Below are 12114 nucleotides of genomic sequence, written 5' to 3'. Positions count from 1 at the left end.
AGATTTTTTATATGCTGCTATGCATTGCCATTATTATACAGTATAATATGTCCGAAAAAAAAATATCATTAAACGTACATTGTAAAAAATTACGAGTTAATTTTTATTTAAAATTCACTCCAGTAACAGTCGGAGTTGTTAAGAGTTATTAAATAAATAAATTTTTGTACAAAAGTAAAAGAAAAATTTCTGTCACCAGCGCATAATTTCAGAGTGAATATGGATAGCGATTTTATTTATGACCACTCTAATAATAGCGTAATTTCAATGGTGAAAAGAATTTATATATTTAATAAAAATAATTTAATATGCAATATCAAAAATAAATGGTTTTTATAAATATAAAATATGTTGACTTGTCGTATATATAAAGTATACTTTTACTCTGCAGAGTTTTTTAAAATTTATAATAATAAATTAAATTAATCCTCAGAGTAAACTCTATTTTTAGGAGATTAAATAAATAATAAAAGGTGAATTATCCATTTAGTATTCTCTCATCATTTACACTTAAAATCCACATTCACTCTGTACAATTTTTCCAGTGTAAATACTATATAATTAATAATAAACAATGAGTTAAATCACTATTATATAATGTTAATTATAAATTCAATCGACTAAACTTGCCACCACAATCATTATTAATTTATAATGACAAAAGTAAATTAAAATTTTTAAACACTCATGACAATTTTTCAGTTTAGAGTATCGGACTAAATACGGTATATATCATAATATTATATCAGATCAAAATATAAACGAAAAAAAGCGTTATAATTTGAAAATAATTTATCGAGACTATTATTATCATATAAAATTATTTTTATCAAAAAATTATTCGTTAATAATAATAAATATTGATATTAGATATATCAGTTAATTTGATTAGTGTTTATACATATATATAAATGTATGAAATAATTAAAGATACAGTAGGACCTCGTTATAAGACTACCTCGGGGCTGTAGGAGAAAAAATTCTTAGAATTGAGGTATCTATTCCCACTATTGTCCTTAACAGCGTTTGCGCCCACACCTCACTATAAGACCTTCGCCGTTTTGCGTTTTATTTATGTATATTCGGTTCAACTCTACTCTATAGTGAATCTATTTTATATATAATCATAAATAAACAGAATTTTGTCATTTTTTTCTGTTAATTAATTATGTGATACCACAAAATTTTAAGTATTCTTTATGAAAATAAATTATTTTATTTATAATCTTTATGTATATACCTTTTATCTCGATTTTAGTCGTACTGCTCGTTAGTCTTATAACGAGGTCCTATTCTATAAAAATGTTTGAAAAGTGACTGCAATGTTTTATGTAAACAACACTTGCATAAAACGATTAGATTTGCAGTATTTGTAATTTTACTTAATAATATTATCTAAAATAGATTAGGTAAACAGAAAAAAATTATATTGATAATGATTTGGTTAAACTAAAAAATTTTCACGAATTGTAAAATTAATATTTAATTTTGTACATAAAGTTGTATGATCGTATAATCATATAATTTTTACATTATACACATATTAGTAATTACGAATTAATAATAATTATTCATAAAATCATAAAAGATGAAATACTTTTTATACACATATTATCAGTTGTATGTATTAGATATATATATATATATATATATATATATATATATATATATATATAAGAGCAGTAGCAATGACTATTACGTGAATTCATCTAAGTTTATACTTTTTTTTATTTAATTTGTAGTGCCGAAAATATTTTTACCACAAAGTATACTTATTAGTATTATTTAGATTTATGTATCAATGCAATATAATTAATTATTAATTATTTTTTTTATTGTATGATCATATGGATACATACTTGAAAATAAAAAAAAAATTATAAAAGTTGACTTTTATAAGACACAAATATATAGTAATACTGATTTAAAATTTTATAACAGATATAATATTATACTTTTATGTTATATGCTTGCTAAAATCATAAGTCTATTCTATATATAAATAGGGCTAGGATATATATATATATATATATATATTTATGATGAGTCTCATCGTCTCGACTCATCGTCGTCGAAGATGAGGAATGCACAGCGTGACGGTCTAATTGAGGCCTTCTTGATTGCATTTACACCACCAAGCTACCTCTGTATATTCTCCCGTATTCACCTATCATTTTCCTTCTTATTCTCTCTCATCCTACTTATAAGCACATCCTTTTACTGCTTTCTCTCTGTTTATTCACACAAGTGTATATCTATATACATATACTATTACGAGACACGTATACATTCACTATGCTATTATAAAAATGCATGTGGATGAGAGCTGTATTCGATGGAAGACCTTGGCGAGAGAATCAGAGATAATTTGTCCACCTGCGCGTGTAACAATCTCGTTTCCCTTCTTCTCGCGCGCCTCTACTCTAAAAACTTATCTGCACACTACTACTTATGCTGATACAAACTCCACAGCTACTACTCACTTGTACTTATTCAAGTTGATGACGGGATAACAACATCGTTAACAAAACTGTATCAACTACTGATGATACAATTGTTTTATATATACATTAGGTCAAGTATATATTCAGAAATTATTATAAAAATGTTTCATAAATATTCGTTAAATAAAATTACAACTCATAACCAATTCAAAAAAATAAATAATATGTGTATACTTATACACTTTCACATATGTGTATAGAATTACATCTCATTTAATCCACGGATGAGTATGTAAAACTGCTCGGCTACCGCTTGTGATGTGGTTGCAGCATATTGCCTGTGGTTTGCACCTCGTGTGGGAAAATATAAAATTTGTGATTTCTGTAGATTTATTATTATTTCTACTTATTATAAATGTTATGATAATATTATTATTAATAACAACAACATTAACAACCGTTATTAATCTTCTGAATAGGTACTGTCCACATCATAGATATATTAATATTAATTAAACGAAAATAATTAATCATTATTATATATATCCAAATTTGCGTTTTTAATTCATGTGCAGGTGTTCCAGGTTCTTATTTTATTTTTTATTATTTTTATTGTTTTATTATTTCTCTTTTTGATCGTTTAGCATGGTAGACTGTGGTATGTTGTGGTTTGTACCCATACCGCCACGACCCTCTGTGAGAGAATGATTAGTGTGGTAAGTTCGTGGCACGAACTTGTTTGTTCCCGACACTCTTTCTTCATCGTATCACCTTTTTCACTTTTTCACTTTTTCACTTTTTATCTTATTTCATTATATTATCATTTGAGTATTATCAAAAATACTCGTGTATCTATATATATTATAGTAGTGGATATGATGTTGCTGCGTTTAATATACATATTCTAATGATATAACTACATGAGATTGATTTTGCACAAAATATTTCTGTTGATAGAAAATATAAGGTGAATTTGTAGTGGGAATGGGTTTTGAATTTTTGATAATCACGCGTTGGCTACCGTCTCGGTTATAACGTATATATATGTATATATAATAAGTGCATGGATAAGAGAATGGAAGAGAAGAGATAAATCGGTGGATAGCGAAAAAATATATAATAAAAAAATATTGCGAAAGAGTAAGAGAAAGAGAGAAAGACAAATTTAATCGAGAGGCATTATCTCAATCAGGTAAAACGGCAAAATTGCATTTACCTGTTTAAATGAATATTTGGCGGCGGAGACGCCGAAGAAAAAAGGTTCCGCCTTGAAATCCACGCGGCTGCTAAGTTAATTTACCATGGAATGCTGGGTAACGCCCTCAACTACCCTCAGCACATCGCGCGTTTCTATATATATACTATACGTTCATCAGCACACATATATATATATATATATATATATTGTACCCCCACTACTATTATATGGAAAAATACTTTTTGTTAATTCTTTTCCGCCCTCTTATTCTCAAGATTAATCAAACGAATTTAAAGAAAAAAAACTTGTTTTTAACGCGTTCCAGCATCCCATTGACTACGTATATCTCTATATCTGATAATTAGAGTGGTAATTATACGATGATTAACAGAGATGGCTTCCGTGCAATGGTCCAACCTTTTATATGGCTTTCATCGAACCTCGTCGATTTTTCGTTCTTACGTACCTATACATCTATACACGTGCGTTCATACATTATTTATATATCAGCAAATAAACCACACGCACATAACTGCTCTTATATATATTATATATATATAATATATATATATATATATATATATATATATATATATATATATATTACTTGAATTTTTATTTACACATTTTACCATCGATAATTTTAATTGCAATAATCATAAATGTTATGTTAATTTTAAATATATTTTTAATTATGATCCACATTAATTTTATTATTCTATACAACTTTTTTCTTTTCATTTTATTTTTTTTTTTTTTTCGATTTGTTTATTAAAATATTCCATCAAAATTAAAATCTCTGCTTCATTTTATTTGTTAATTTACAGAAGATCTGATGTCATAATGCACAAAGTCCCACACAAGATAATGAGGAGTAAACTAATTATCAAGTCGTTGGGCAAAACTATATTTCAAAAACCTTGCTGACAGCTCATAAGTATATTAATTGCATATGTGTACGTAAATGGTAGACTTGTATAGTATATATATAAGTGTATTAAAAAAATAATAATAATACTCAGTCTACTCTCATGCTAGATGGTTGAATAATTATAAAAACAAGAATTCGATTTGACTACAAATAAAATAAAACAAAACAAGATAATTTATATATTTTATTCAAATTATATCAATGGTAATCATGAAAAAAAAAAAAAAAACATCAATAACGATGTAATATTTTGGGGTTAAGTGATGAGATGGTTTTCATTAATATATAAACCACGTACACTACCATCATAATGCTCTCATTTAATATACTTGTGATAAAATAACATGATTTGGTCGTACGAGAATATTTTTATAGGCGCCAGTTATAACTTTAAATGTATATAGGTATATATGCTATTATTAAATTATATAAGTATGGGTGCGTATTATATTAAAAAAGAATCGCGTCGTAAGAGATGAGTCTGTCTCATAAAATCAAGTGTTGACGATGGTCAACTGCCCATTACGTTGTTATTCCTATTGAAAGTGACACTGCAGGGGGGCGGAGTGGTATTAGGTATTATACCAAAGGTAAACTTTTCTTGTACGTTCATCATCTCACGCGTAGCGGCTACAGCAAAACTAGATATGTATACATTTATGTGTAAAGGCACGCGCTTCAGTATATATTAAAAAAAATGACTATCTTATTCGTCATTTTAAATTAATCATCTCGATTATATGTATATACATATATATATATATATATATATATGTGTGTGTGTGTGTGTGTGTGTGCATGCATAGATGTATTTATGTATATTTATTTATTTTATATGATAACCGGTCTTAATTAAATTAGAATTCCAAGACATGACGGGACTGTATATTTTTTGGTCGCAAGGAGGCGTGTCAAGATACGTCCGGTCATCTCTTTAAATACATATTATTCCTCACGAGTAAAGTAGAAACTCAATAATAATTAATCTACTCACGTTACCTGCTATGGTCCTCGTCGAATATATATATATATATATATATATATATATATATATATATATATATATATATTCTGATTTACAGTATCCACGCCTTCCTTTGTCGATGATGTCTATTTGAGTAACGCGCGGGAGTTTAAAAAATCTTAGCCAGAATAATATTTTAAGTATATATATATGTAATAAAAGAATAATATATTTCCATTTTTTATTCTTTAATGATCATCAGCAACATCAAAACTACTCGCACATATATTATAATATATATTTCTATATGTTGTACTACACATTATTTATTCAAAAGCAACTAAATTATTTCAGCTTAATTTTAAATTCATTTATATTCTCTTAATTGATAAATATATATTGACCATAAAAATTAAAATTGTTGTTGTATGTATATCAAAGTATTGAGTACACTTTTGCTCTATACATTTTCACGGTAAACAATGAAGAATTAATAAAAAATATGTAAGTATGTACATATATATATATATATATATATATATAATATTAGTTATAAATAATTGAGATGATAATAAAATTAACTCTAATTTGAAAATAATTTATTATTATTATTATTGTTGTTGTTGTTGTTGTTGTTGTTGTTGTTGTTGTTATGGTTATACGTAAAAGTGAGTAGAGCAATAATATAAGGGGGACGTTGGTGGAGATATCTCTCGCAAGCCATGTGTGTCCGGTGCTACGGTGCTACGGTGTACGATGCTCATTACGATGATTGGCAGATTCAATTAACGAACATCCCGGGTCCCGAGTCCCAAGTCCCGGGTTCCTCATCGCGCGCGAGGTCGAACTGACTTAACCTGACTAAATATTATTAATAATAATCATCTCATTACCGGGTCAATTAATTATCTTACCTGTACTAGCAGAGAGATGGCTTGAAAACAAAACTTATCTACTCATCATATTAACAGAAAATAAAAATAAATTTATTTCTGCATCAGCCATTATTTTTATTTTTTCAAGTATCCCAACGAGATTCAGTAATCACCACACTAACCCAATCAATATTATATTATTATTATTATTATTATTATTATTATCATTATTATATATTTTGATGATGTTTGTAATAATGTATATCTAAATGATTGCGCCATATTGCAAAGGGCAAGAGCCATGAACAATGTTAATCCATTTAACAAACTCATTATCGATGAGATATACCAAACGTTTACTGTATACGCGCGCGCGAATGAATATACAGAGATGATAGCAGAGAAAGCGATTCTCGGGAAGAACAACGTGCAAACGCTTACGGGTATTAGTGGTTGCACCCCTGCGGTTTGATTTACGAACGCACGCTAACGAGCCAAGTATATATAAAATATTATATATATATATATATATATATATATATATATTAAGATAAAATGTATACAAGGGTTATACGTACTGGTAACGTAGATTATATAGGACGCAGCAGAGGTAGGTAAAATGTCGACGAATGTCTAAACGTCGTTGCGTCCTAGAATCTACCGCTCAATAAAATATATATTTATATACATAAAAAAATGATAATGAGATACTCTTGATTTAATTTAAAACTGATAATTGCAATTATTAGGTAAAATATATATATTATACAATTAAATTTTTATGTCTATACGTCCATCTATAAAAATTATTATTGTTGTTGTTGTTGTGTATTATAATTGAAAAAAAAAAAAAAATAAGATTTACAATACTTACAGCTATAAAATAATCAATAAAAATCGATGCAATGTAAAGAAACAGACGTGCTGTAGTGATTTATATATTAGTAAAGAGAACGCTGGGTCTGCTTCTATTTACCTGGATTATTTCAGGACGTGCGTTATTCATTCATTCAGGGACCAAGTAAAATTAGTTGATTGCCCGAAGGATGATGGGCCTGATCTCAAAATAGATGATATGAAACACTGATCGATTTATGGGCATACACAACTAATAAATACATATATGTACATACAACTTTCAAATTATAATACAAACTATATTGATCACATAAATTTATTTTATTCAATAATATATATAATTAATTATTTTTACTTTCAATAAATGTTGGATTGGAAAAAGTTGTAGTTGCTTGTTTATATAGTGGATTGTCACCCTATAACGTGAACAAAAATAATATATCGTTTATAATTATAACTACAATTGTTGTGATATAATGAATGTATTATATGAAAAATTAAAAAATCTTACTCGTTCCCATTTCGCCATTGCTCGTTCTTTTTCAAATTTAGCAAACTCACGATGATCGTGAACAATTGTGAGAATTTTCCAAATCATTAAAATCAAAAATCCTAATATTACGGTGCTCAAAATTACACCAATAGCAACACCAAAAACCGGAATTGGTGATAATACTCCTGGACAATCTTTAATTTCTTGTGCCGTTATTTTAAACAGTGAAATATCACCTCGATTACTTACAAGTTGATATTTAAAAACAAAAGTACAACTATCATTTGTTGGTACACGACACATTCTTATACCAGCTTCATGTTCTGTTGAATTAATTTGTACTTTATCAATTTTTTCCTTAAAAGAGAAAAAGTATAATTAATATCAATAATTAAGATTTTTATTAAATTTTTAATAATTTAAACTAATATGAATAATAATTATTTTTTTAAATTTACAATATTTATTTCATCATGGCAATAATTATAACAACCGGTATTTATTAGATTGTCATCTCCGTTATTATATACAAGACACTCAACACAATCCTTTAATTTATCACAATGTAATCCAGGACAAGTCTATAAAGCAAAATTAAATTAAATTAAGTTAACTATAAAATTATATAGGTATTGCTATTATTATTATTATTATTATTTATAAATATATATGTACTGGACAATCTTGACAGTAAGAACCAGAATAAAGTACATCATTTTCAAGTTTGCAATGACATCTTCCACAAATGCAATCACCATGACCGTTGCAAATTTTTGTATTTTTTCCAAGCGGAAAACAAGTAGTGTTATCATGGCAATCACAGCTCTCACCACTCCATCCAGGATAGCAATCGCATGTGCCACACACACAGTCACCATGACCACCGCAAAGCTATATACAAATATATATACATATATAATTATATATAAAGTGTGAAAATGAGAGTCGAGATAATAAAGATAATGATGATGTATATATAACTAAAATAAAAAAAGTGACCACGAGCTGATGATGAGAACAACGACAATGACCATCAAGATTCAAAACCAAACGTGAATAAAATAATAATAGTTATGATGATGAGAATAACAAGTGAATGAGATATAAAATATAAGAAAATTTATGTTTAAAAATGCGTAATCATCAACATATAATATAATCCTCTCTCTCTCTCTTTATCTCTCTCTCTCTCTCTCTCTCTCTCTCTATATATATATATATATATATATATACGTACCAAACGACCATTGCGTTTACATGAAAAGTTATTACACTCGCAGTATTTGCCACTGAATTTTTCTAGTGGATTTGGACGAACGTGGCACTCACAAATACCACATTTGCACGTACCATGACCACTACAATTGACAGTATCATTAGCTGATTTTCGACAGTCTTCTTTTATAATAACTTTATTATTTTCATTTGATACTTGGCCATTGTTGTTATTATTATTGTTATTATTATTATTATCATCATTAACAATGTTACGATCATTGTGACAATCACAATATTGACCATAAAAATTATTATTACATGAACACACTCCGCAAACGAGAGATCCACTAAAATTACATTCTTCAGCTTTTGCTTTAAATCCCTAAATTTTTAATATATATATTTATAAATGCATGCTATCATATAATTATTAGATTATTAAATTTAAATTTAAAAAAATAATAAAAAGTTACCGAATGACCAGGTTTATCACAAGGACAAGTACAAATTACTTGATATTCAATAATAAGACTCTCATTTAAACCCTCTGGCTTTATTTCAAATTTTTTTTGTTTAAAACTACTTGATGGACACTCAATAGCCTATAACAATAATAGTTAAATAAAATATTTAAAAATTAAAAAATGCACACCTCAATTGTTCATTATTAATTTAATTTTTTTTATTTCTTATTTTAATAATTACTAAAACTCACTATTACCTTGATTACAATTTCAAACTCAACAACATCACCGAAACGCAGTCCTTGGCATTTAGATTGCTGTTTCAATTCAACGTTATCATTATTATCACCAACTTTATTTAAACACTTTGAAAAATATTTAACACTTATATGCTTTGGTGCATTATCGATCATCTTTACAGATTCTACCAATTTCTATTGTCAAAATAATTATAATATATATTCATAAATGAAATAATAATAATAATAATAATAATAATAATAATAATAATAATAATAATAATAATAATAATAATAGTAATAATAGTCTATAAAAATTTACCTCATATTCTTTTTTAATTAAATTAATAACATTGACAGTATCATTTTTTTCTACGAGGCCAATCGCCGATCCACTGATACTTTGGCTTAATAATTGATATGTATTATTTTTAGTACTTGGAACAGCAAATATTATGTGAATATTGTGTTGACCGACTTTTTTATTAATTTGAGATATTGAAGGATAGTCTTGTAAAAGTGAATGAGAATAAAAGCCCTTACTATCTAAATGACATTGACAATCATTGGGTTCAATAATTCCAGCTAGCTAAAAATAAAAACGATATGAATTTAAAAACAAATTTAAAACAAAAAAAAAGTGTAAATTTTAATAAACTATTTTTTTAAAATTATAAACAACTACATATTAAAAAATCTCATCTTTCTTTCATATTAAATGATAACAGACTTTAGAAAATTTCAAAAAACCTCCAGTAAGTACAAAATCAATCTAATATTTGAGTTATTAGAATGTGTATATAAATTATTTACTTTGCCATCACCAGCTAAATGAAAACTTGCATCTGATGAAAATACAAGAAGATGTCGAGCTTTTTGTCGCCAACCAATACGTTTTGTACAAACAATTGATTGCATTATTGCATCCAATCCACCCTCTGGTCCATCAAGATTACCCGAAATAGGCGCTGCTCTAACATTACTCTGGAAATAATTATTAAAAAAACAATATGCGATTGTTGTTGATAATTAAATATTTATTACCCGAAATGAATCTGAATCTTCTGTCAAAGACATTTGATGTTTATAACCATAGGGTGATGCACAGTCAGTTTTTTTATTATCTTCAATAAAATCACATGGTTTTTTTAATCTAAAAAAATTCAATAAAATCAAGAAAATAATAATAAAGATGATGACGGTATATTTATGACTAAATATATTAAATATTTTACATACTTAATAGGCTGTGTGTCAGTCATTGGTAATATAACTTTATCAACAAAACTACCAAATCCGAGACGAAAATTGCTAGTTAAATTTCTCATAACACTTGCAAGATTAGCACCCAACTCAGATAGATGTTGTCTGTAAGGTTGCATGGATGCTGAAAGATCCATCAAATAGTACATATCTACTGGATAATCTTCAGCTTGAGTATATTTTATTTTAAATCGATACTCTTCACCTAAAAATAATTTACTTATATAAATATTATAAATATACATGTTTATAATTTATACCTTTTCTTAAACGAAGTTTTATTTTTTGTGGCCTTATTTGTACTGGTTCTTTACTCTTTACTGATGAAAGTGGAATATCTTTTTCAATAATAATTCTTGAGGTATCATTTACAATTAGTGAAGAATCACCAGGACACCAATGTTGATTAAATTTACTCCTTGTTATACAACGTACTGATGGTTCGATATTTTTTTCTCTATCCTGTAATATAAAATATAATACTAATATTGAATAATAACAATTATTGTTGTTATTATTATTAATACATATATAAATTTAAATATATATATTACCATTACAGCTGCACACCAAATACACGTTGGAGTTTGCAAACAACTAGAACATGATTGTTGTGCTGCACATAATTGAGCAATGCGCTCTTGTTGCTGGTGATGCTGATTTTGTTCTAATGTATTTATTTTTGATATTACTGCGTCTACCGCAATTACTGATGGTATATATTGTTTAATATATAAAGAATTTATAATAAAAAAAAATATTATAAATCGATAAATTTTAAAAAACTTATAATTATACATTATTTTTAATAAAATGCTTGGTAGTATTTAAAAAAAGAACGCACGGAATCGAGTGTTTAAAGGATACTGCGGCGGCGGCGGCAAATATAAATTTATGTTATTCATATATAATATTTAACGGAAATGATGCATACCGAAGATATGCCGATAAGTCACCACCGCAATTGAGTCATCATCTCAATGACAATATATATTTATTTATACATATCTAATAATTTATTCTCTCTTAACTAATTGAAATATATATATATATATCTTTTTTATCATTTATTAAATTGTTGTTGTTATTATTATTATTACTGTAAAAAATTATAAAAACAAACGCATGATTTATTAATCGTTATTTATATTATTATTAACTGTAGAA

General features: G+C 26.9%; 1 protein-coding gene across 2 annotated transcripts; it reads right to left on the bottom strand.

Annotated features, from left to right (window-relative positions):
- Window positions 1–7467: 7467 nt before the first annotated feature.
- Window positions 7468–11817, bottom strand: LOC103578785 (integrin beta-PS). Of its 2 annotated transcripts, XM_053738889.1 has the most exons (14): window positions 11502–11817; window positions 11208–11409; window positions 10924–11152; window positions 10729–10837; window positions 10498–10668; window positions 10007–10273; window positions 9703–9879; window positions 9455–9583; window positions 9001–9363; window positions 8439–8654; window positions 8222–8344; window positions 7782–8120; window positions 7626–7686; window positions 7468–7520 (listed from the first exon to the last, which is right to left on the bottom strand). In XM_053738889.1, exons 1-14 carry the CDS (start codon window positions 11745–11747, stop codon window positions 7474–7476), a joined length of 2679 nt encoding a protein of 892 aa, XP_053594864.1. In that variant the 5' UTR covers window positions 11748–11817; the 3' UTR covers window positions 7468–7473. The 2 variants fall into 2 exon arrangements, with proteins under 2 accessions (XP_053594864.1, XP_008558190.1); XM_008559968.2 differs by lacking the exon at window positions 7468–7520 and having other exon boundaries at window positions 7577–7686.
- Window positions 11818–12114: the final 297 nt, after the last annotated feature.

The sequence above is a fragment of the Microplitis demolitor genome, chromosome 4, assembly GCF_026212275.2.
Source record: "Microplitis demolitor isolate Queensland-Clemson2020A chromosome 4, iyMicDemo2.1a, whole genome shotgun sequence".
Lineage (NCBI taxonomy): Eukaryota > Metazoa > Arthropoda > Insecta > Hymenoptera > Braconidae > Microplitis > Microplitis demolitor.
The sequence above is the reverse complement of the archived record's forward strand: the minus strand, read 5'-3'. Positions and strand labels throughout refer to the sequence as shown.

Bases quoted from the DNA above. Each gene is read 5' to 3' on its own strand.
- LOC103578785 (XM_053738889.1), bottom strand. From the start codon at position 11,747: ATGTATAATTATAAGTTTTTTAAAATTTATCGATTTATAATATTTTTT. The intron at 9,880-10,006 runs GTAAATTTTTAT...TTTTGACAATAG, and splicing joins TAATTAAAAAAGAATATGAG to AAATTGGTAGAATCTGTAAA. The intron at 8,121-8,221 runs GTAAATTTAAAA...TTCTCTTTTAAG, and splicing joins GCCATGATGAAATAAATATT to GAAAAAATTGATAAAGTACA.